Raw genomic sequence first — 27,156 nt, forward strand, 5'->3', positions numbered from 1 at the left:
AACCCTGACGTAGATAGACATCCACTCTACCTGCACTATATCCTAACACATAATAAGGACCTAACCTAGTGCCTACTGTACCTGTAATATATCCTAACACACATAATAAGGACCTAACCTAGAGCCTACTGTACCTGTACTATATCCTAACACACATAATAAGGACCTAACCTAGTGCCTACTGTACCTGTAATATATCCTAACACACATAATAAGGACCTAACCTAGAGCCTACTGTACCTGTACTATATCCTAACACATAATAAGGACCTAACCTAGTGCCTACTGTACCTGTACTATATCCTAACACGCATAATAAGGACCTAACCTAGTGCCTACTGTACCTGTACTATATTCTAACACGCATAATAAGGACCTAACCTAGTGCCTACTGTACCTGTACTATATCCTAACACACATAATAAGGACCTAACCTAGTGCCTACTGTACCTGTACTATATCCTAACACACATAATAAGGACCTAACCTAGTGCCTACTGTACCTGTACTATATCCTAACACATAATAAGGACCTAACCTAGTGCCTACTGTACCTGTACTATATCCTAACACACATAATAAGCACCTAACCTAGTGCCTACTGTACCTGTACTATATCCTAACACACATAATAAGCACCTAACCTAGTGCCTACTGTACCTGTACTATATCCTAACACATAATAAGGACCTAACCTAGTGCCTACTGTACCTGTACTATATCCTAACACACATAATAAGCACCTAACCTAGTGCCTACTGTACCTGTACTATATCCTAACACACATAATAAGCACCTAACCTAGTGCCTACTGTACCTGTACTATATCCTAACACACATAATAAGGACCTAACCTAGAGCCTACTGTTCCTGTACTATATCCTAACACACATAATAAGGACCTAACCTAGTGCCTACTGTACCTGTACTATATCCTAACACACATAATAAGGACCTAACCTAGAGCCTACTGTTCCTGTACTATATCCTAACACACATAATGAGGACCTAACCTAGTGCCTACTGTACCTGTACTATATCCTAACACACATAATACGGACCTAACCTAGAGCCTACTGTACCTGTACCATATCCTAACACACATAATAAGGACCTAACCTAGTGCCTACTGTACCTGTACTATATTCTAACACACATAATAAGGACCTAACCTAGTGCCTACTGTACCTGTACTATATCCTAACACGCATAAGGACCTAACCTAGTGCCTACTGTACCTGTACTATATCCTAACACACATAATAAGGACCTAACCTAGTGCCTACTGTACCTGTACTATATCCTAACACACATAATACGGGCCTAACCTAGAGCCTACTGTACCTGTACTATATCTAACACACATAATAAGGACCTAACCTAGTGCCTACTGTACCTGTACTATATCCTAACACACATAATAAGGACCTAACCTAGTGCCTACTGTACCTGTACTATATCCTAACATAAGCACCTAATAAGGACCTAACCTAGTGCCTACTGTACCTGTACTACATCCTAACACGCATAATAAGGACCTAACCTAGTGCCTACTGTACCTGTACTATATTCTAACACACATAATAAGGACCTAACCTAGTGCCTACTGTACCTGTACTATATCCTAACACACATAATAAGGACCTAACCTAGTGCCTACTGTACCTGTACTATATTCTAACACACATAATAAGCACCTAACCTAGTGCCTACTGTACCTGTACTATATTCTAACACACATAAGGACCTAACCTAGTGCCTACTCTACCTGTACTATATCCTAACACGCATAATACGGACCTAACCTAGAACCTACTGTACCTGTACTAGATCCTAACACACATAATAAGCACCTAACCTAGTGCCTACTGTACCTGTACTATATTGTAACACACATAAGGACCTAACCTAGTGCCTACTCTACCTGTACTATATCCTAACACGCATAATACGGACCTAACCTAGAACCTACTGTACCTGTACTATATCCTAACACACATAATAAGGACCTAACCTAGAGCCTACTGTACCTGTACCATATCCTAACACACATAATAAGGACCTAACCTAGTGCCTACTGTACCTGTACTATATTCTAACATGCATAATAAGGACCTAACCTAGTGCCTACTGTACCTGTACTATATCCTAAATAAGGACAACACATAACTATATCCTAACACGGACCTAACCTAGTGCCTACTGTACCTGTACTAACCTATGCCTACTAACACAACATAATAAGGACCTAACCTAGTGCCTACTGTACCTGTACTATATCCTAACACACATAATAAGGACCTAACCTAGTGCATAACTATATTCTAACACACATAATAAGGACCTAACCTAGTGCCTACTGTACCTGTACTATATCTAACACATAATAAGGACCTAACCTAGTGCCTACTGTACCTGTACTATATTCTAACACACATAATAAGGACCTAACCTAACCTAGTGCCTACTGTACCTGTACTATATCCTAACACAGTGCATAATAAGGACCTAACCTAGTACTGTACCTGTACTATATCCTAACACGTAATAAGGACCTAACCTAGTGCCTACTGTACCTGTACTAGATCCTAACACACATAATAAGCACCTAACCTACCTACTGTACCTACTATAATAATAAGGACCTAACCTAGTGCCTACTGTACCTGTACTATATCCTAACACACATAATAAGCATCTAACCTAGTGCCTACTGTACCTGTAATATATACTAACACACATAATAAGGACCTAACCTTGAGCCTACTGTACATGTACTATATCCTAACACACATAATAAGGACCTAACCTAGAGCCTACTGTTCCTGTACTATATCCTAACACACATAATAAGGACCTAACCTAGTGCCTACTGTACCTGTACTATATCCTAACACACATAATAAGGACCTAACCTAGTGCCTACTGTACCTGTACTATATCCTAACACACATAATAAGGACCTAACCTAGAGCCTACTGTACCTGTACTATATCCTAACACATAATAAGGACCTAACCTAGTGCCTACTGTACCTGTACTATATCCTAACACACATAATAAGGACCTAACCTAGAGCCTACTGTACCTGTACTATATCCTAACACATAATAAGGACCTAACCTAGTGCCTACTGTACCTGTACTATATCCTAACACACATAATAAGGACCTAACCTAGAGCCTACTGTACCTGTACTATATTCTAACACACATAATAAAGACCTAACCTAGTGCCTACTGTTCCTGTACTATATTCTAACACACATAATAAAGACCTAACCTAGAGCCTACTGTTCCTGTACTATATTCTAACACACATAATAAGGACCTAACCTAGAGCCTACTGTTCCTGTACTATATCCTAACACACATAATAAGGACCTAACCTAGAGCCTACTGTTCCTGTACTATATTCTAACACACATAATAAAGACCTAACCTAGTGCCTACTGTACCTGTACTATATCCTAACACACATAATAAGGACCTAACCTAGTGCCTACTGTACCTGTACTATATTCTAACACACATAATAAAGACCTAACCTAGTGCCTACTGTACCTGTACTATATCCTAACACACATAATAAGGACCTAACCTAGTGCCTACTGTACCTGTACTATATCCTAACACACATAATAAGGACCTAACCTAGTGCCTACTGTACCTGTACTATATCCTAACACACATAATAAGGACCTAACCTAGTGCCTACTGTACCTGTACTATATCCTAACACACATAATAAAGACCTAACCTAGTGCCTACTGTACCTGTACTATATCCTAACACACATAATAAGGACCTAACCTAGTGCCTACTGTACCTGTACTATATCCTAACACACATAATAAGGACCTAACCTAGTGCCTACTGTACCTGTACTATATCCTAACACACATAATAAGGACCTAACCTAGTGCCTACTGTACCTGTACCATATCCTAACACACATAATAAGGACCTAACCTAGTGCCTACTGTACCTGTACTATATCCTAACACACATAATAAGGACCTAAGCTAGAGCCTACTGTACCTGTACTATATCCTAACACACATAAGGACCTAACCTAGTGCCTACTGTACCTGTACTATATCCTAACACACATAATAAGGACCTAACCTAGTGCCTACTGTACCTGTACTATATCCTAACACACATAATAAGGACCTAACCTAGTGCCTACTGTACCTGTACTATATCCTAACACACATAATAAGGACCTAACCTAGTGCCTACTGTACCTGTACTATATCCTAACACACATAATAAGGACCTAACCTAGTGCCTACTGTACCTGTACTATATCCTAACACACATAATAAGGACCTAACCTAGTGCCTACTGTACCTGTACTATATCCTAACACACATAATAAGGACCTAACCTAGTGCCTACTGTACCTGTACTATATCCTAACACACATAATAAGGACCTAACCTAGAGCCTACTTTACCTGTACCATATCCTAACACGCATAATAAGGACCTAACCTAGTGCCTACTGTACCTGTACTATATCCTAACACGCATAATAAGCCTACTGTACCTGTACTATATCCTAACACGCATAATAAGGACCTAACCTAGTGCCTACTGTACCTGTACTATATCCTAACACGCATAATAAGGACCTAACCTAGTGCCTACTGTACCTGTACTATATCCTAACACGCATAATAAGGACCTAACCTAGTGCCTACTGTACCTGTACTATATCCTAACACGCATAATAAGCACCTAAACTAGTGCCTACTGTACCTGTACTATATCCTAACACGCATAATAAGGACCTAACCTAGTGCCTACTGTACCTGTACTATATTCTAACATGCATAATAAGGACCTAACCTAGTGCCTACTGTACCTGTACTATATTCTAACATGCATAATAAGGACCTAACCTAGTGCCTACTGTACCTGTACTATATTCTAACACGCATAATAAGGACCTAACCTAGTGCCTACTGTACCTGTACTATATCCTAACACGCATAAGGACCTAACCTAGTGCCTACTGTACCTGTACTATATTCTAACATGCATAATAAGGACCTAACCTAGTGCCTACTGTACCTGTACTATATCCTAACACGCATAATAAGGACCTAACCTAGTGCCTACTGTACCTGTACTATATTCTAACACGCATAATAAGGACCTAACCTAGTGCCTACTGTACCTGTACTATATCCTAACACACATAATAAGGACCTAACCTAGTGCCTACTGTACCTGTACTATATTCTAACACGCATAATAAGCACCTAACCTAGTGCCTACTGTACCTGTACTATATTCTAACATGCATAATAAGGACCTAACCTAGTGCCTACTGTACCTGTACTATATTCTAACACACATAATACGGACCTAACCTAGAACCTACTGTACCTGTACCATATCCTAACACACATAATAAGGACCTAACCTAGTGCCTACTGTACCTGTACTATATCCTAACACACATAATAAGGACCTAACCTAGTGCCTACTGTACCTGTACCATATCCTAACACACATAATAAGGACCTAACCTAGTGCCTACTGTACCTGTACTATATCCTAACACACATAATAAGGACCTAACCTAGTGCCTACTGTACCTGTACTATATCCTAACACACATAATAAGGACCTAACCTAGTGCCTACTGTACCTGTACTATATCCTAACACACATAATAAGGACCTAACCTAGTGCCTACTGTACCTGTACTATATCCTAACACACATAATAAGGACCTAACCTAGTGCCTACTGTACCTGTACTATATCCTAACACACATAATAAGGACCTAACCTAGAACCTACTGTACCTGTACCATATCCTAACACACATAATAAGGACCTAACCTAGTGCCTACTGTACCTGTACTATATCCTAACACACATAATAAGGACCTAACCTAGAGCCTACTGTACCTGTACTATATCCTAACACACATAATAAGGACCTAACCTAGAGCCTACTGTACCTGTACCATATCCTAACACACATAATAAGGACCTAACCTAGTGCCTACTGTACCTGTACTATATCCTATCACACATAATAAGGACCTAACCTAAAGCCTACTTTACCTGTACTATATCCTAACACACATAATAAGGACCTAACCTAGTGCCTACTGTACCTGTACTATATTCTAACACACATAATAAGGACCTAACCTAGTGCTTACTGTACCTGTACTATATCCTAACACACATAATAAGGACCTAACCTAGAACCTACTGTACCTGTACTATATTCTAACACACATAATAAGGACCTAACCTAGTGCTTACTGTACCTGTACTATATCCTAACACACATAATAAGGACCTAACCTAGTGCCTACTGTACCTGTACTATATTCTAACACACATAATAAGGACCTAACCTAGAGCCTACTGTACCTGTACCATATCCTAACACACATAATAAGGACCTAACCTAGAACCTACTGTACCTGTACTATATCCTAACACACATAATAAGGACCTAACCTAGAACCTACTGTACCTGTACTAGCTTTAGCCAAACTGAACCTGTCACTGTATATAACACAAATGCTAAGCTGCAGGGTTGGCATTCTTCATAGCCTGTATTAGTCCCACTGTACCACTTTAAGTCCTCTTTGAAACAGTGTTACCTCTTATTCTTGCCGGTTTAGTTATGCCAAAGCATAAGCATTGTTTTTTCCAGCATAGGCAGATTACAGTGATCCTGCCTCAGATTTCACTAACTACTGACTGAATTTCACTGACAGGAACGCCTCCCCTACAATGTGGGGTTTTGTTTCAGTTATGGACCTTCCCAGAATCTGTCCCTGCTACCTTCTCAAAGGCTGCATCCCAAATAGCACCTATATTCCCTAAAAAGTAGTGAATTGTTTAGGTAATAGAGTGCCATTTGGGATGCAGCCTTTGAGAAGGTCTTAATAGCAGGGACAGATTCTGGGAAGGTCCATAACTGAAACAAAACCCCACATTAACAGGAACATCAATGTACAGTAAATAAGCCTTGTCCAAACCAGAACAGCCCATAAGGCTTCTGTACTATCTCATGTTTCTATAGTGTGAGGCAGTAGAAGTACACCCCCTGGACAGGACCCTAGTCTAGAAAACAGGTAAGAGGGGGTAGAGGTTGAGCGTTTCCACTTCTTGGATAATCCTCTGTGAACATTATGCAAGGGGTTTGTTTATATACAAGCACACACTCACATCTCCCTTTCTCATGATCTATCCATCCCAGTCCAAACTCCTCTCTTTGGTAGTAAACCACATCAGTGATGAGATTATGGGTTGTGGTGGGTGTGATTCTCCCATTGCCCCATTGCTCTGTCATTACAGGCCCATGGTGTGGCAGGAAACGCCCTGCATGCTCATACTAGAACCAGTCATGTCTCCCCAGCAGCACCAGGGATAGAGAGGTTATAGCGATATAGGCTGAATTCTGTTTTAAATAACACTGATACTCTCTGTCTAACCCCATAGGTCTAGATACCCATACTGTCTAAATCCCTGGCCCATAGGTCTAGATACCCATACTGTCTAAATCACTGGCCCATAGTTCTAGATACCCATACTGTCTAAATCACTGGCCCATAGGTCTAGATACCCATACTGTCTAAATCACTGGCCCATAGGTCTAGATACCCATACTGTCTAAATCACTGGCCCATAGTTCTAGATACCCATACTGTCTAAATCACTGGCCCATAGGTCTAGATACCCAAACTGTCTAAATCACTGGCCCATAGGTCTAGATACCCATACTGTCTAAACCACTGGTCCATAGGTCTAGATACCCATACTGTCTAAATCACTGGCCCATAGGTCTAGATACCCATACTGTCTAAATCACTGGCCCATAGGTCTAGATACCCATACTGTCTAAATCACTGGCCCATAGGTCTAGATACCCATACTGTCTAAATCACTGGCCCATAAGTCTAGATACTCATACTGTCTAAACCACTGGCCCATAGGTCTAGATACCCATACTGTCTAAATCACTGGCCCATAAGTCTAGATACTCATACTGTCTAAACCACTGGCCCATAAGTCTAGATACTCATACTGTCTGAACCACTGGCCCATAAGTCTAGATACCCATACTGTCTAAACCACTGGCCCATAAGTCTAGATACTCATACTGTCTAAACCACTGGCCCATACGTCTAGATACCCATACTGACTAAACCACTGGCCCATAAGTCTAGATACCCATACTGTCTAAACCACTGGCCCATATGTCTAGATACTCATACTGTATTAATCACTGTCACTGATCAATTGGTCAACTTACTGTTCCGATCTGTCATTAGTCTCGGAAACCCAGACCTAGGATGTCGGATTCTCTTGGACATTTTGAAAGGGGAAAAACAATTGTTCTGAGAAGGGTACTCTTCAAACAGACAACTCTCCCAACAAATCCAAAGTTTGGGTAGGTGAGGCTTAAAATGTGGGTGGGAATTGTACTCCTATTTAGCTAGGGTAACAAACGGCTACAGTAGTGACATCATCGGTGACTCACGTCCCATTTCCAACTTGTCCTCTCTGTCCCAACTAACACCGGAACTTCTATTGAGTGGAAGCTGGAGTATTGGTACATTGTGGGAGGCAACCCATCTGCCTAGAGAGACTCCTCTGCCATCAATAGTATTGGGCCAACAAAATGGCCACAGCAGCCCCCATGTTACATCTCAATAATTCACTGTTCAGAGAGGATGGTTGTTGAAGGAACGTTTCAGACTGGAATATGAGGCAGCCTGCTAAACCAGCTTTTTACCTTAGTACTTTACCCCACTGCGTTTGACCTCCAGCACAGTGATAATTCATAAGTCAGTATTCAAACAGTGAATCAAGAGGTGTTTCATATCATGTAGAAACATGTGAATGTATAGTTTATGGAATTAGGTTGCTACCTCAGGCTGAAAAGCAGATAGAATGGAGGAGGTTAAAATGACTGTGTTGTGTGGATGTAGAAGTGTCACACTGGCCTCTTGTGGTCAACATGTTGCCCTGCAGTGTGACAGTATGACTTCAGTTATTGCCTTTCTAGTGAATCCCAGCTCTGAATATCTACTGTACATTTATGAATACATTTTGATGTCTACTGTATTGCACATCTGAAAAGATTTGATAGCAATGACCAGTGCTTTTAATGTGAGTAATATTCTGAACGGTGTGTTGTGTGTGTGTGTGTGTGTGTGTGTGTGTGTGTGTGTGTGTGTGTGTGTTGTCTAACGCTGCCTGAATGGTGTGTGTGTGCAGAGTTGTCTAACGCTTGCCTGAATGGTGTGTGTGTGCAGAGTTGTCTAACGTTGCCTGAATGGTGTGTGTGTGCAGAGCTGTCTAACATTGTCTGAACATTGTGTGTGTGCAGAACTGTCTGATACGGGAGACGTCTCGGGGCAGGGAGGCGGTTGTGACAGATTTTGGTCTGGCCAGGGAGGTAATGGTGGAGCTGCCAGCTAATGACCCAGAGAGGAAGATGTCTCTGGTGGGTTCTGCCTTCTGGATGGCCCCCGAGATGCTCCGAGGGGAACCCTACGACCGCAAGGTAGGTAGCCTACACACACGTTCTGCATCCCAAATGGCTCCCTATTGAGTGCACTGCTTTCGACCAGATGTCTATGGGCCCTGGTTGAAAGCAGTGCACTAAAAAGGGAAGAGGATGCCATTTGGGAAGCTGACAGTTTTACACCCTGATATAGAAATAACTGGTATTTTATTTCATGGTTTTCACTAAATGATAGAAAATACTTACATCTGATCCTTCCTATTATAATCTATTCATAACATTCATTGAATTGATTTCGTTCATTAATGGAATGGAATTAGGACAATAAAGCCAATAACCTGGGGCGGCAGGGTAGCCTAGTGGTTAGAGTGTTGGACTAGTAACCGGAAGGTTGCAAGTTCATACCCCCGATCTGACAAGGCACAAATCTGTCGTTCTGGCCCTGAACAGGCAGTTAACCCATTGTTCCTAGGCCATCATTGAAAATAAGAATTCTTTCTTAACTGACTTGCCTAGTTAAATAAAGGTAAATAAATAAAACTTCTTCCTCCAGGTGGATGTTTTCTCTTTTGGCATCATGCTGTGTGAGATTTTGGGCCGGATCTCAGCAGATCCCGAGATCCTTCCCAGAACACGGGTAAATTAAAACCTACACACACACACACACACATCCTTGTTATCCTTGTGGGGACCAAATAATTGATTCCTATCCAAAATCCTATTTTCCCTAACACTAAACCTAACCTAACCCATAACCCTAAGTCCAACCTTAACCCCAAAACTATACCCAACCCTAACTCCTAAACCTAACCTAACCCATAACCCTAAATCCAACTTAACCCCAAAACTATACCCAACCCTAACTCCTAAAACCTAACCCTAAGTCCAACCCCCAAAACTAACCCTACCCTAACTCCAACTTAACCCCAAAACTATACCCAACCCTAACTCCTAAACCTAACCTAACCCATAACCCTAAGTCCAACCTTAACCTCAAAACTATACCCAACCCTAACTCCTAAACCTAACCTAACCCATAACCCTAAGTCCAACCTTAACCTCAAAACTATACCCAACCCTAACTCCTAAACCTAACCTAACCCATAACCCTAAGTCCAACCTTAACCCAACCCTAACTCCTAAACCTAACCTAACCCATAACCCTAAGTCCAACCTTAACCCCAAAACTATACCCAACCCTAACTCCTAAAGCTAACCTAACCCATAACCCTAAATCCAACCTTAACCCCAAAACTATACCCAACCCTAACTCTTAAACCTAACCGTAACCCCTAACCTTAATTTTAACCCTGACCCCAATTGTAACCCTAACCCTTAAGCCTAGGGGGGCCTGGAAAAATGTCCCAACTTGTCCAAATGTTCCTTGTTTTACTCTCCTTATGAGGACTTCTGGTACCCACAAGGATAGTTAAACAAAAAACGCACACACACTTATCAAAACCAAAGAACCATAGATTGCTGGATTTAGACTGACACTACACACGTGGAAATTATACCACAACTGAGCTATTGAGTTAATTTAATGGATTTTCCCACAACTCAGACGTTATATTGAATGTGATCCTGCAACATAATTTGGCAATTAGCAGTCTTGTTACTTGATAGCTCTCTTAGTTATTAGGCCATTAGTGACAGTGCCATTTGCATGTAGATGATGGTGAAATGAGTCATCTAATGTCCCTGTCTGTCGTCCCTGGGGTGATCAAGACAAGGTCAGAGACAGGGAGCAGAGAGAGAATTTAATGTGCTCGTTGAGGTTTCACTTAAATTTGATTTATTTGTGACATTTGTCATTAGAAGTGGGAGGAACGCAGGGTCAGTTAGTCACACTGCTATCCTATCTATACAGTATGTGTTCTGCAAATTCATCAGTCGTCCCCTATGATCAAAACTGCAGCCTGTATACAACAGTGGGGATCTCAAGACTTTCCTTGTTTGCCATGACGTACATTGGTTATCTGATCCAGCTCTCTAACCTGCAACTACTTATTGATACTCTATGGGCCCGTACATGGTGTACAATGCAGTTGACACCGGGTTTGTTCTCTCTGCAGGACTATGGTCTAGACGTTGAGGCCTTCAGTGAGATGGTCCAAGGTTGTCCACAACGCATCCTGGAGCTGTCAGCCAACTGCTGTCTGGTGAGTGTGGACTGGAGGGAGGGAGTGTGAGGGAGAAACGGAGAGAGGCTGAGAGACCATGTTAGAGAGTGAATGTGAGAGCATGTCTCAGAAAATGAGGGACTTAAGCCGGGATTCATTACGAAGGGCATTGACCGACAAACACAGCTCTTTTTTAGGTGTGCTTTTAAAGGTAATTAAGGTTTGAGCCAACATCTGCAGCATTTATTATGAATGGGATCTCTCATTGTCTGTATTTCAGTGCGTAGCGCTTTAACACCACTATAACATGCTTCGTATTAATCCTGGTCATAGAGTTTGCCTCAACTACGAGAGTGTAAGAAAGACATGCATTTGCCATCTACTGTAGAATATCACTCATGTTGTCCTGTGGTTCAGATGGACTCATGTTGTCCTCTTGTTCTGTGGTTCAGATGGACTCATGTTGTCCTCTTGTCCTGTGGTTCAGATGGACTCATGTTGTCCTCTTGTTCTGTGGTTCAGATGGACTCATGTTGTCCTCTTGTCCTGTTGTTCAGATGGACTCATTGTTGTCCTCTTGTCCTGTGGTTCAGATGGACTCATGTTGTTCTGTGGTTCAGATGGACTCATGTTGTCCTCTTGTCCTGTTGTTCAGATGGACTCATTGTTGTCCTCTTGTTCTGTGGTGCAGATGGATGCATTTCGGAGACCCTCCTTCTCAGAGCTGCTGGATGAGTTGGAGGACATCGCTGAGAGCCTGGAACCCCCCGACTCAAACCTGACCACTGGGTGAGGGGGTGGGGTCACCGTGTACCCCCCTCAGCCCTCCTCCCCTGGAACGGAAGACAGTGTGGACGGCAGCAGATCAGCCACCCCAGTCTTATACAGCAGAGGCACTTTATAGTTCAGGCCGGCTCTACAGGAACCAGGTGTAGGGCTCATAATGCAGCTCCTCCTGCTGACTCTGTGTGACTCTGTGTGCTTCTCTGAAACAGAACCAGATCACTGGAAGTTCAACACTCACCATCTACAGTACAAACTCAGCTAGTGTGGGTCCATTTGTGGGTCCAATTCCCTAAAGAGCATTTCCTCCTGGCTCTTAAGTTGTATTCTATGATGTAATTATTTCACTTTAAGTTAAGGATGTAGAAATCCTTATTTGTAAATAGTACAGAAGGAGGAGTGTCTGAGTAGAGTCCTGATCCGTCTATTCTCTTCTATCATAATATCATCATTTAAAACAGGGGTTCCCAACCTAGATCTGCAATGCTTTAGGCTAGAAACATGCCGTTAATTGCCTGAGGAAGACTCAACTCTGATGCACACGGGACTATCTTTGGTTTGTCTCGGACATTCAGAAGCTTAGCTACGACCTTCTAAAGTCGATGAGTCAAAGAAATTGGACTGCTTGGGAAGTAATCTTATACAATTTGTGGCTCTGTCACTATCAATTGATCTATTCACTTTCTGTAAAAGAGAATATCTATAATTAAATGAAAGCATCTTAAAATGATCATAATAAAACATATTTGATAGCGGAATAACATTTGAGGAAATCAGGTCTAGACGTTATTTTCCTTATCCATTATTATTAAATAGCCCATCTAAAAGATGTCACGAGTTGTCTTAAACTACGTAGAATTGCAGGAAATTAGCTTCAAAACAACAAAATTTTCCTTGGTCCCTCAAATTTAACAAAATCATGCTGGTGGTGTATTTAATATAGAGTCTCTCAATAAACAATAATAAATAGAAAACGGGGAGGGGGGTGGGACATTTTTCAAATGTGAAAAAGGGGTCCCTGGGGGTAAAAGGTTGGGAATCCCTGATGTAAAATAACATTTATGTAGGACTTCTCCCCCTTTCTTTCATCAGCCAGTCCAAGTGATGACACAATCAAAAATAAATCCCTCCCTCTGTTAAAGTAGTCATCTGAATGATGTCATTTAACGGGGAGGTAATGGTGGGCTGCAGCAGTGGAGCTGGATTGCAGGAGGCAGGATTGCAGGAGGCAGGATTGCAGGAGGCAGGATTGCAGGAGGCAGGATTGCAGGAGGCAGGATTACATTGCACTAGAAGTGACTGTTACAGTACATGGCTGAAATCTATAGGATGAAGGAATTGTGCTACTGTGTGGGTAAGGACCAAACAACACTCTCTTTCTCTCATTTCCTTCTTTTTCTGGTTTCTAACATCAACACTGTTCTGTTGGAGATTAACAGAGGTGGCCAGTGTTAGGTAAGGGTTGGTGTTCAGTGTGGTTCAGTACTAGGGCCAAGTAGACAGAGGTAGGAGCGCTATCCCTCCCTCTCAGGATGTGAATAAAATAATACTAAACTCAATTAAACACTAAACCTAGGAAGAACTTAACTGTTGTGTTTTGTTTTATACGAAATGCCGTTGTTTCTTGTAATGCTTGTACTGTATCTTTTTTGCATCACCATTTTGTGGGGATACATTTTGTTTACCATATAAGATTCATACAGTACTTTATGTTAATATTTTGTGACTCTGTTGATTGGGTAGAATTTTGCTTACTTTACAGATCTTTAGATTTATATGGAAGATTTAAAGCAATGTTTAATAAAAGGCATCGAGCATTGATGTGTGTGTATGTACTTAAACTGGACTTTTAATGGGATAAAAAAATCTAAACACTATTGTGCTCATTACATTAGCCTCATTAGCTGAAGATCTTTAATTGATGTCTGGCTAAAACCAATATGTTGATTTATTAACACCAATATTGCTGCGTTCACACAGGCAGCCCAATTCAGATTTTTTTCCCCCACTAATTGGTCTTTTGACCAATCAGATTAGGTCTGAAAAATATCTGATGAGAAAATATCTGATGGGATTGGTCAAAATACCAATTAGTGGAAATAATATCAGAATTGGGTCTGTCTGGGTCAACACAGCCATTGTGGTGGTTCACACTTTCTTAAATCTGCAATTCTCCTAATTTACTGCAGCAGGAGTGTAGCAACTCCCATGTTGATGTGCCATGGTTGCCATGGTTCCCCTTGTCACTGTGGAAGCAAAACAAATGGCAAAACATCTTAACGGTTGTTTCCTGAGGGTGTACGGCATGTAATGGTTTAAAAAGGTTTGCTTTTTGACCATCATTTGTACCAGTCAATAGGACATTGTCAAAGGCAAGAAAAAATCACTTTCATTGGAAAGAACAATTTTCTCCACCACTAACCTCTATATGAATTTGACAGCACTCTGCAGCTATCCTGCTCCGAGAGAGCGATGTACACTATATTAGAATTCAATGGCTCCTGATCTGGAGATTACATGCTGCTATTAAGGAGGGTGTAAGTATCGTAGTTTATCAGAATTCAATGGCTCGCGGTTTGCGAGAGAATTCTGATGTGATAATGACACATTGAGGGGAGGCAAACCATGGGCAGGCTGTAGTAGGTTTGGTAGGCGAGGCACATGCTAGGGTCACCCCTGTTTAGTATTCCTGTGAGACCTTCCTGTGTCTCTACACGTCTGACATGAACATTAGCATTTGCAAAAGCTTTGCTTACAGCACTGCAGCCTTCTTTTTTCTGTAATTGAGGAAGCTCCGAGGACCTGCATTCACAGCTCTTGACACCACAGATGGGCCATTCATCCATTAATTGATGAACACCATCAAAAATCTATTTGGCGCCGGGGAGCACAGAGGGAGGAAAGGTGATAAACTACTAGAGGTAATAATTTGTAATGTGTGTAATCGTAAGGAAAGGATGTGGAGGGATTGGAACAGTGGCGTACCACAGTTTCGCGAGCAAGGTCTGAGAAAATGGCTAACTTCTTACAATTCTACACATTTTGCCATGGGTAATCTCATGCTATTCTAATTTAACATTTTTAAAGCACATTTTGTGTAATTGTTAGCCTGACCTGTTCATATGCTATGACATAAATGTTATCTGGGGGGAGGCCTTCAGGGGGTGGTTGTTCCCTAGAGTCCACGAGAGGGGAGGTCCTAATTCAGCAGTCTTAGAATTGCACACTTCTGCAGGTGTGCTGTTTTTTTGGATCCTCTGGTTCCTCTTTGGTTCCTCCCCTCCTCTTGTTTCTCCCAGGCCTTCCATGGTTTCCTCGTTTGGAGAAATGGCAGCTTTAGCCTCTAAAGAGAAGGAGGGATCTGACAAAGCAGCTGATGGGGAAGGGAAATAAACCTTCTGTAAAGAGATACATTTTTTTCAGATAAAGTAAATAAATGATTCAAGTGGGTCTTAAATGTAAGAGAAACTCTAGTGGTACTCTAGCATTACTGTCGGATGAAAAGACATCCATTACCTGAATATGTTTTGGCTAGGGACATCAGAGATGCTGTGAATGTAAAATGTCTAATTCCATATACATTATTGATTCCAATCCCCCAAAGTGCTTCCCAATGAAGAGAACAATCACTCAATTAGTCCTTGGTTGAAGAACAAAACAAACTATCAAGTCTTTGAACGTGCCAATCATGAACCAACACCCACCAACGTGCACACGCACTCACTCACACACCCTTTAACCTCTATACAGAATACTCAAATTATAAAGTGTTGCAACTCGCAGCTTCAGATAAATGTTCAAAACGTATGTTCTGACAGCGATGGAAAAGTAACAAACTCTTTCTGGAAATTCACACTGCTCTGATTATCAAAATGATATGTACTGTCAACTGCTGTCCTCAGCAGACGTCTCACGTGTTGGCTCATGAGCCCAACAAGCTCAAGCTTCAAGCTCTAGTTCTTTCACTAACTACCAGACATCCCAGTACCTAGCCCTCCCCCTCCCTCCTGCACATCACATACTGTAGCACTGATATGCTTATTAGCAGTGTGTGGATAAAATCACTTGGGAAGCCAAGACAGAAAAAAAGCCATATTACAACCTATGTGTTGTGATCATTGCGTTGTTTGCTCTATGACCTGTTAGTTCATATGCCTTGACACCGTAATATATAGGCCTGAAGGTCGAGACAATAAGAAGACACAGTAAATTCGACCACACCTCAACCACACCTTTGTTTCATCACAAAACCAGAGAGCAACCTTATCCGGTAAAGTCCACAAAGCATATTGCAGCTAATAAACAGTCACATGACCTACAGCATGGACAATCAAGTTCATGTTTCCCATTTAGAACACTGGAGAGTTACCGCAAGTCGCAAAGAAAACAGGAGCTGCCTCCACTATTCCAACAGCATTTCAACATCATAAAATCACTTCTGTTTAGACTAATACAGTGACAACTAAAATATTCCCAAAACAATTTAGTCTAGTCAATGTAAGCTAAATATCATGTGGCTGTGCATGGTAAGATTTCTCTGCTTGTGCATGTGTGTGTGTGTGTGTATGCATAAGTAGACTAAAATGCTTGCTCGCTAGCCTAACTCCCTTTCATGGCCAGCTAGTTAACATTAGCCTACTACATCTAGCTACATTTTGAACTTCCATCCTTTCAGGTCAGAGGCACAATGTCTGAATATGGTTGGATCAGAATCACCGTTATAATCTTTGGCCAGTTTGGAGAATTAAGTAAAAGTCCAAATCCCCATTTCCACCCATGGCTAATTTAGGAAAGGGCTCATTTTAGCTAGCTAGCCACCGGAGGACAACAACACAACAAGATGCAACAATTCAACTATCTTTTTCTGTCAATGAAGTTTGGCTTGATGTGATTGGTGTGAAACCAAATCCAAACTTGCTTCCCTTGACACTTTTTTTTTTGGTGTGGCAGGACCATTCACAGTTGAGCTCAGTCAGGTTAGTGGCTATTATTGTATATTTTTTTTATCAAGGGAAGCCAAACGCTCGCTGACTTCCCTTGCATTCGGTGCTACGGGCGGCAACAATGTCATACTCTTTTTGACCAGACAGAATCAGACAGATACGCTACACAGACACAGAGGGGCGCTGTTTCGCTCACGCAGATGCTTTCTCCAGTGAGATACATTCAGCCTCTTGCGAATTGAAAGAAAATTATGAAACACAGAGACAAAATATAAACTATTTTATTATTATTTATTGGTACATTTGTGGGGGGGAAGCCTGGCTTCTCTTGGCATATATGAATACACACCACTGGATATGTTCTGCTACTTGAGTTTGAGCTATAAATAAAGCTCTTGTTTTGGATTTGAAGAAAATGTCTTTCTACTGAAACAAACTGAAATGGAGTATTTTAGGAAAAGGGCCTTGTAGGTTGCTATATCCTGGATCAAAATGTATGCTGTTTTTCTGAATGTGGGAAATTAGGCTAAAGGCCTAATTTGACATCCTACTCAATAACACAGACCGTATGGCATAAAGGGAGGAGCTGAATAATTAATAGACAAAGCAGAACAAACAGTAGGCAGCCGTGGCTCCTCCATCCACAGTGACTGAGCATTTGGTACATTAATTTGAGCTATTGCTCTGCCTTGTGGTTTCAGTACAAAACCTATTTTTGCAACATCAATATGTGTGTAGTTGCTAAGCACACACAAACACACACCTGAACACACTTCTGTTTCCTCTGTTCCAAATGGTGATAGATGGCATGTTTAGAGCATTAGGCGATGCTCTTTTTCTGAGTTCAAGCACAGTGAAGCGTCAAGTGGCGGGAGGGAGAGAGAGGGAGGGAGGCAAACCGGGTTAGTGAGAGAAGGAGATGAAAGAATGAAAGCTCAATTTCCCCTTATCTTCACCATCAATGATGGTCTAATGTGACATAAGTAGGCCTACTTATGAGAATCACAGGTGGCCAAGACTTACCAGAGAAACATCCCTGATTGTTGCCATTATTGTTTCAACCTGTGAGACACTTGTACTTAGAATCAACCTGGACATGTGAGAATTGACTAGAACATGTCTGCCTACATGTGCATGTTAACCAGCCACAGCCTGCTGTTTCCACTCAGCGCTGGATGGACCACTGAGGTGACATTGACCTTGACGCACACTAACAAAAGTAATTCGAGAACCATGTTCCAAAATTATTACCAACACATCGACTGTCTAACTCACAGAAATTCCACTCTTGACCACTGCTACACACCTTTTCGACATGGGTATAAGGCCTTATCCTGTCCTCCTTTTGGAAAATCCAACCATGACTCCATCTTGCTTCTCCCTGCCTACAAACAAAGACTTGACTTGACATGGAGCTGTAGTTAGGGTTGTGGTTGAGGCTATACGGTTAGGGTTGTGGTTGAGGCTATACGGTTAGGGTTGTGGTTGAGGCTATACGGTTAGGGTTGTGGTTGAGGCTATACGGTTAGGGTTGTGGTTGAGGCTATACAGTTAGGGTTGTGGTTGAGGCTATACGGTTAGGGTTGTGGTTGAGGCTATACGGTTAGGGTTGTGGTTGAGGATATACGGTTAGGGTTGTGGTTGAGGCGATACGGTTAGGGTTGTGGTTGAGGCTATACGGTTAGGGTTGAAACGGGATGTGAACATAAAACTAGGGTTAGAGTTGAACCAGGATGTGGGAATGAAGCTAGGGTTAGGATTGTAGTTGAGGCTAGAGATAGGACATTTCTGAAGTGTAGGGGCCCATACATTTGGCCCATACTTGCAAAGAAAGGGGCGTGGATCTACCGCCCTGTTTTCACTCCTCATTCTAACACGTCTGCCCCTGAATTTCATCAAGCATCTAACGCAATTACAGAAGATTTTAATTCTGGGTTTCAGAGATTACTCCAACACTAACTCCAGATGGTAGATGAACAGTGAGTATTGAGTAAAATTAAGGGACTGTAGATTCAAGATCAGATAGCATCTGACTGAATCCATCCATGCAGACCATTTTTTATCATACCCTTATCAGATAAGCCCCAAAAACTTCATCTGACCTCTCCTATACACTCTGCTATCTAGTAGCTAAAACGAGTGTAGGCTGTTCTCCAGAATTCCAACTTCTCCCCCTAGGTAAGTCTTGGCAAACATTCTTTAGATTCAAATCTGTGTATTTACCCTGCAACAGGCATAAAGGGAGAGCGCGAGAGAGGGATGGGTGTACATAGAATTGCTCACTCAAGGTGGAGGGGTGGAGATTACGGATAAATGTGCTAAAAACCAGGATAACCACTCACTCCATTGGAAGTGATGTAGACAATTACATTGATGGAAGCTACAATCTATCTGCAGTATTAAAGCTGATCTACCCCCCCCCCCCCCAAAAAAAAACAATACGAAAAAAATCTCCCTCGAACACTTCATCAATCCCTCTATCTGTTACTGAAAATATACTCTTCTAAAGTATGTTTCAGGTTAGAGCTTGTTTTAGTCTGCCGTCTCTCCACCCCTCTTGTTCTATTTTAGTTCAGAAGAGGTCAAACAGAGTGTAAGGACATAACGTCAATGTTAGATAAAGGAGCACACATCCTCAGCCCAACAGATGAAACGATACTGTAAGGCACGATCAGTTTTCTCAGAGAATATCCAACGACAAAGATATTTCAGGGTGAAAGAACCCAGCTGTAGCACTCTGAAACACGGCTCTCCCAGCACAAAGCTGTTAATACTCGCTTTAATGAAATGACAAGACATCAATGAAAAAAAGAGGCAAACTCTGGTCTCCATTTCCACAGACTATTTTACTGGAAAATATGTTTCAAAAACCATTATGCATGCGATTGTGTGCCAATTGTGTACATGGTTTCTCTCAGTAGATTTAATGGATGCCCTTAACACAGCCCACTTTAATCCAAAATGGATTTTCTCCCTCTCAATAACATGATGGAAAAGTACAATGAAATGCTCACAACACTGATTTGCTTTCGAGGTTTGTCATTTCAAATGATAATTATCACCAGTAGAGATATACAGTGTGTATTTTATTGTTATCTATATTGATCTAAAAACACATTGAGAATCAGAGTGCTCCAAAATAAATGATCACATTGTTTCACACTCCCCTCATGTCTTAAATGATTCCTAGATTATAATTCAGTGTAGACTACTTGCTATAGAATAAAACAGACATACAAAAGGCTGTGGATTTCTAAATGGCACTAAATATCAATCATGGGGCATTCATTGGTTAAAAATGGATCAACCAAAAATGCATCAACCAATGGTTGTGTGCCAGGTCATCGACTGCACAGTCAAGCATCAGATTTCTGTATTATATGATTTGGTTTGATGATATGTGAAATCTGAAATACATGAGTCTTCAATGTAGACAGCCTGGAACGCGGCCACAATCCACCAAGTGGGCTGGCTGTATGCCTCTTCAGTGTGTCATCGATCAATCATCCTCTAACAAAGCCAATCATCTTCCAGCTGAGCCACCAGCCGTCTCTCAGTGGGCAGCCAAGAGAGGAGGAAAGACGTGGCGAAAGAGAAGACCTCCTCGGCGTCGTCCCAAATGCACCCTATTCCCTTCATAGTGCACTACTTTTGAGCAGGGCCTATAGGCAGACATTAAAAACAGCATCATTCTCTGTCTGAGTTCCTATGAGACATGAACAAGTGTTTTTATTTTTCCTCAGTGCTCCAGAACTCTGAAGCGTACAGTACAGTGAGTCGCTGCACATAAAGCCCTGTTGTTAGCAAGAGAGAGTATCAAAAAGAGTGAGAAAGTCCATTTTCGGTCATTTTCAACTTTCTTACTTTCCTCCCATCTCTACCATGTAGCTGCTACAAACCACAGATCATGTCTGTGGATTCTCACTCGGTGCGCTATATACCATACCATACACAGTAACCTGGATAGTGGAAAGAAGCAATTAGCTCAAATAAGTACAGTTGAAGTCAGAAGTTTACATACACTTAGGTTGGAGTCATTAAACCTTGTTTATCAACAACTCCACACATGTCTTGTTGACAAACTATAGTTTTTGCAAGTCGGTTAGGTCATCTACTTTGTGCCTGACACAAGTAGTTTTTCCAACAATTGCTTACAGACAGGTTATTTAACTTATAATTCACTGTATCACAATTCCAGTGGGTCAGAAGTTTACATACACAAAGTTGACTGTGCCTTTAACCAGCTTGGAAAATTACAGAAAACGATGTCATGGCTTTAGAAGCTTCTAATTGGCTAATTGACATAATTTGAGTCAATTGGAGGTGTACCCGTGGATGTATTTCAAGGCCTACCTTCAAACTCAGTGCCTCTTTGCTTGACATCATGGGAAAATCAAAAGAAATCAGCCATGAACCTCCACAGGTTTGGTTCATCCTTGGGAGCAATTTCCAAATGCCTGAAGGTACAATGTTCATCTGTAAAAACAATAGGACGCAAGAATGAACACCATGGGACCACGCATCCGTCATACCGCTCAGGAAGGAGACGTGATCTGTCTCCTAGAGATGAATGTTCAGACAGAGTTCAGTGTGTCAAATCGGAGGGCATGCTGTCCGGTACTCTGGCAGTCTCTATGGGGGTGCCACAGGGTTCAATTCACGGGCCGACTCTTTTCTCTGTATATATCAATGATGTTGCTCTTGCTGCGGGCGATTCCCTGATCCACCTCTACGCAGACAACACCATTCTGTATACTTCCGGCCCGTCCTTGGGCACTGTGCTATCTAACCTCCAAACAAGCTTCAATGCCATACAACACTCCTTCCGTGGCCTCCAACTGCTCTTAATCACTCCAGTGCTAATCTCCAATATGTAATTATTTGCCTACCTCCTCATGCCTTTTGCACACAATGTATATAGACACTCTTTTTTTCTACTGTGTTATTGACTTGTTAATTGTTTACTCCATGTGTAACTCTGTGTTGTCTGTTCACACTGCTATGCTTTATCTTGGCCAGGTCAGAGTTGCAAATGAGAACTTGTTCTCAACTAGTCTACCTGGTTAAATAAAGGTGAGAAAAAAAAAGAAAAAAAAGTACTTTGGTGCGAAAAGTGCAAATCAATCCTAGAACAACAGCAAAGGACCTTGTGAAGATGCTGGAGGAAACAGGTACAATGTATCTATATCCACAGTAAAACGAGTCCTATATTGACATAACCTGAAAGGCCGCTCAGCAAGGAAGAAGCCACTGCTCCAAAACCACCATAAAAAGCCAGACTACGGTTTGCAACTGCACATGGGGACAAAGATCGTACTTTTTAGAGAAATGTCCTCTGGTCTGATGAAACAAAAATAGAACTGTTTGGCCATAATGACCATCGTTATGTTTGGAGGAAAAAGGGGGAGGCTTGCAAGCCAAAGAACAACATACTAACCATGAAGCACGGGGGTGGCAGCATCATGTTGTGGGGGTGCTTTGCTGCAGGAGGGACTGGTGCACTTAAAAAAATAGGTGGGGGAGGAAAATTATGTGGATATATTGAAGCAACATCTCAAGACATCAGTCAGGAAGTTAAAGTTTGGTCGCAAATGGGTCTTCCAAATGGACAACGACCCCAAGCATACTTCCAAAGTTGTGGCAAAATGGCTTAAGGACAACAAAGTCAAGGTATTGGAGTGGCCATCACAAAGCCCTGACCTCAATTCCATAGAACATTTGTGGGAACAACTGAAAAAGCGTGTGTAAGCAAGGAGGCCTACAGACCTGACTCAGTTACGCCAGCTCTGTCAGGAGGAATGGGCCACAATTCACCCAACTTATTTTGGGAAGCTTGTGGAAGGCTACCTGAAATGTTTGACCCAAGTTAAACAATTTAAAGGCCATGCTACCAAATACTAATTGAGTGTATGTAAACTTCTGACCCACTGGGAATGTGATGAAAGAAATACAAGCTGAAATCAAACATTCTCTCTGCTATTATTCTGACATTTCCCATTCTTAAAATAAAGTGGTGATACTAACTGACCTAAACAGGGAATTTTTACTAGGTATAGATGTCAGGAATTGTGAAAAACTGAGTTTAAATGTATTTGGCTAAGGTGTATGTAAACTTCCGACTTCAACTGTAGGTAAAACAAATCCTCATTTATTTTTGATACATTTCTTTTCAATCCGCTCTTATGTTTTCCCACTTTAAAAAAAAATATTTTAAAGGTAACAGTACAGTCATAGAGATTGATGTTACATAAATGATCAGATATGGTTGGACAGAGAGATACACAGTATGGGTGTTTGCATCTTTAGATGTAGCATCGAAGGCTTATATGAACTTTAGAGAAGAGAACGGAAGAGTACTTATAGAACTGCTTTAAGAGCTCTGGGTCTGTGTCTGGGTCTGTATCTATGTCTGTGTCTGTGTCTGTGTCTGTGTCTGTGTCTGTGTCTGGGTCTGTGTCTGTGTCTGTGTCTGGGTCTGGGTCTGTATCTGGGTCTGTATCTGGGTCTGTATCTGTGTCTGGGTCTGGGTCTGGGTCTGGGTCTGTATCTGTGTCTGTGTCTGGGTCTGGGTCTGGGTCTGTATCTGTGTCTGTGTTTGGGTCTGTGTCTGTGTCTGGGTCTGGGTCTGGGTCTGTGTCTGGGTCTGGGTCTGGGTCTGGGTCTGTGTCTGGGTCTGGGTCTGTGTCTGGATCTGTGTCTGGGTCTGGGTCTGGGTCTGTGTCTGGGTCTGGGTCTGGGTCTGTATCTGTGTCTGGGTCTGGGTCTGGGTCTGTATCTGTGTCTGTGTCTGGGTCTGGGTCTGGGTCTGTATCTGTGTCTGTGTTTGGGTCTGGGTCTCCAACAGTTAAAGCTTTCGGAGGTGCGTCAAGGTCCCCATGTCGAAGTATTGTTCAAGTGCCAACACACCACCACATCTATTGCTACATCTGAGGGATGACATCGATATCTACCCCTCAACTCCTCACCCGTTAGTTCCCCTCAGAAACAGAACATGTTTCAAGAGCATGACAGGCCCGACAGAACAGCCACACAAAGGAAGACAAATGTGTTTGTGTTGTGTTGTGTTGATTTGGCGCTTACAGAGAATACCTTGGCAGGGAATAATGCTGTGTGTGTAAGCAGGCTGGCTTTGACTAGTGTGGAGTTATGTCTTTCTCTTTTCCAACAGTAAGCAGAGTAGCTGTTCCCTCCCCTGATCATTTCCTGTTACTGGGCAACACTAATAGGAGCTTTGCTTGAGCTGTTGGCAATGACACCAGACCAGACATCACAAGTCATCTGCTGGAAGTGTGTGTCAGTGACTTCAGTCTGTGGTAAGAAATTGAATGGTTCAGCTTGGCTATATCACAGAGGGAAAACGGACACGCACACACACGGCCACGGATGCTGTATCTGTGGTCACATCATCCCTACACTTTGGGATCTGGAGCTGAATCAGTTGAAATAGATAGAAGATAAATGTATCTGAGATATACATTCATCCCAAGCAATGGCAATGATGATAACAACATCTGATAGAGAAGGGGATCAAACAAACAGAGATTGTTTCATGGCTAAAACCTGAGTTATTGAAAACAGTCCATAAGAAACACCCCAACGATACACATCAAAAATAACATATTCTCATATATAGAGTATTTGCATGACTAAAGCTAGACTATATTCATGGGATGTATATACAATTATTTATGCTTCTCCAATACAGATTATCTGAAACGAACCAACAACTACAGAACCAGAAAATTGCTATAAGCAACTCAGACACCTTCCCCGAGGGAGAGAAAGAGAGAGCATCTCAGTCACCTTCCCCGAGGGAGAGAAAGAGAGAGCATCTCAGACACCTTCCCCGAGGGAGAGAAAGAGAGAGCATCTCAGACACCTTCCCTGAGGGAGAGAAAGAGAGAGCATCTCAGTCACCTTCCCCGAGGGAGAGAAAGAGAGAGCATCTCAGACACCATCCCCGAGGGAGAGAAAGAGAGAGCATCTCAGACACCATCCCCGAGGGAGAGAAAGAGAGAGCATCTCAGTCACCTTCCCCGAGGGAGAGAAAGAGAGAGCATCTCAGACACCTTCCCCGAGGGAGAGAAAGAGAGAGCATCTCAGACACCTTCCCCGAGGGAGAGAAAGAGAGAGCATCTCAGACAACTTCAAACAGGGGAGAGAAAGAGAGAGCATCTCAGTCACCTTCCCCAAGGGAGAGAAAGAGAGAGCGTCTCAGACACCTTCCCCGAGGGAGAGAAAGAGAGAGCGTCTCAGTCACCTTCCCCGAGGGAGAGAAAGAGAGAGCATCTCAGACACCTTCCCCGAGGGAGAGAAAGAGAGAGCATCTCAGACACCTTCCCCGAGGGAGAGAAAGAGAGAGCATCTCAGACACCTTCCCCGAGGGAGAGAAAGAGAGAGCATCTCAGACACCTTCCCCGAGGGAGAGAAAGAGAGAGCATCTCAGACACCTTCCCCGAGGGAGAGAAAGAGAGAGCATCTCAGACAACTTCAAACAGGGGAGAGAAAGAGAGAGCATCTCAGACACCTTCCCCGAGGGAGAGAAAGAGAGAGCATCTCAGACACCTTCCCCGAGGGAGAGAAAGCAACTCAGACACCTTCCCTGAGGGAGAGAAAGAGAGAGCATCTCAGTCACCTTCCCCGAGGGAGAGAAAGAGAGAGCATCTCAGACACCTTCCCCGAGGGAGAGAAAGAGAGAGCACCTCAGACACCTTCCCCGAGGGAGAGAAAGAGAGAGCAACTCAGACACCTTCCCTGAGGGAGAGAAAGAGAGAGCAACTCAGACACCTTCCCCGAGGGAGAAAAAGAGAGAGCATCTCAGTCACCTTCAAACAGGGGAGAGAAAGAGAGAGCATCTCAGACACCTTCCCCGAGGGAGAGAAAGAGAGAGCATCTCAGACACCATCCCCGAGGGAGAGAAAGAGAGAGCATCTCAGACACCTTCCCCGAGGGAGAGAAAGAGAGAGCAACTCAGACACCTTCCCTGAGGGAGAAAAAGAGAGAGCAACTCAGTCACCTTCCCCAAGGCAGAGAAAGTGAGAGCATCTCAGACACCTTCCCCGAGGGAGAGAAAGAGAGAGCATCTCAGACACCTTCCCCGAGGGAGAAAAAGAGAGAGCATCTCAGACACCTTCCCCGAGGGAGAGAAAGAGAGAGCATCTCAGACACCTTCCCCGAGGGAGAGAAAGAGAGAGCAACTCAGACACCTTCCCTGAGGGAGAGAAAGAGAGAGAATCTCAGACACCTTCCCCGAGGGAGAGAAAGAGAGAGCACCTCAGACACCTTCCCTGAGGGAGAAAAAGAGAGAGCATCTCAGTCACCTTCAAACAGGGGAGAGAAAGAGAGAGCAACTCAGTCACCTTCACCAAGGCAGAGAAAGAGAGAGCATCTCAGACACCTTCCCCGAGGGAGAGAAAGAGAGAGCATCTCAGACACCTTCCCCGAGGGAGAGAAAGAGAGAGCATCTCAGACACCTTCCCCGAGGGAGAGAAAGAGAGAGCATCTCAGACACCTTCCCCGAGGGAGAGAAAGAGAGAGCATCTCAGACAACTTCAAACAGGGGAGAGAAAGAGAGAGCATCTCAGCATCTCAGACACCTTCCCCGAGGGAGAGAAAGAGAGAGCATCTCAGACACCTTCCCCGAGGGAGAGAAAGAGAGAGCAACTCAGACACCTTCCCCTGAGGGAGAGAAAGAGAGAGAGAAAGAGAGCATCTCAGTCACCTTCCCCGAGGGAGAGAAACACCTTCCCGAGAGAGCATCTCAGACACCTTCCCGAGGGAGAGAAAGAAG

General features: G+C 42.7%; 1 protein-coding gene across 1 annotated transcript in view; it reads left to right on the top strand.

The window, feature by feature from the left end:
* LOC135518032 (dual specificity testis-specific protein kinase 2-like) overlaps positions 1 to 14,242 on the top strand; it is a 35,761-nt gene extending 21,519 nt beyond the window's left edge. The window contains exons 6-9 of the mRNA XM_064942860.1: positions 9,380 to 9,556; positions 10,071 to 10,154; positions 11,593 to 11,679; positions 12,332 to 14,242. Of these exons, the coding sequence (XP_064798932.1) occupies positions 9,380 to 9,556; positions 10,071 to 10,154; positions 11,593 to 11,679; positions 12,332 to 12,433 (450 nt within the window). The 3' untranslated portion in view covers positions 12,434 to 14,242. The remainder of the gene's footprint in view (positions 1 to 9,379; positions 9,557 to 10,070; positions 10,155 to 11,592; positions 11,680 to 12,331) is intronic.
* The last annotated feature ends 12,914 nt before the right edge of the window (positions 14,243 to 27,156 follow it).

This window comes from Oncorhynchus masou, chromosome 28 (assembly GCF_036934945.1).
Source record: "Oncorhynchus masou masou isolate Uvic2021 chromosome 28, UVic_Omas_1.1, whole genome shotgun sequence".
NCBI classification, from domain to species: domain Eukaryota; kingdom Metazoa; phylum Chordata; class Actinopteri; order Salmoniformes; family Salmonidae; genus Oncorhynchus; species Oncorhynchus masou.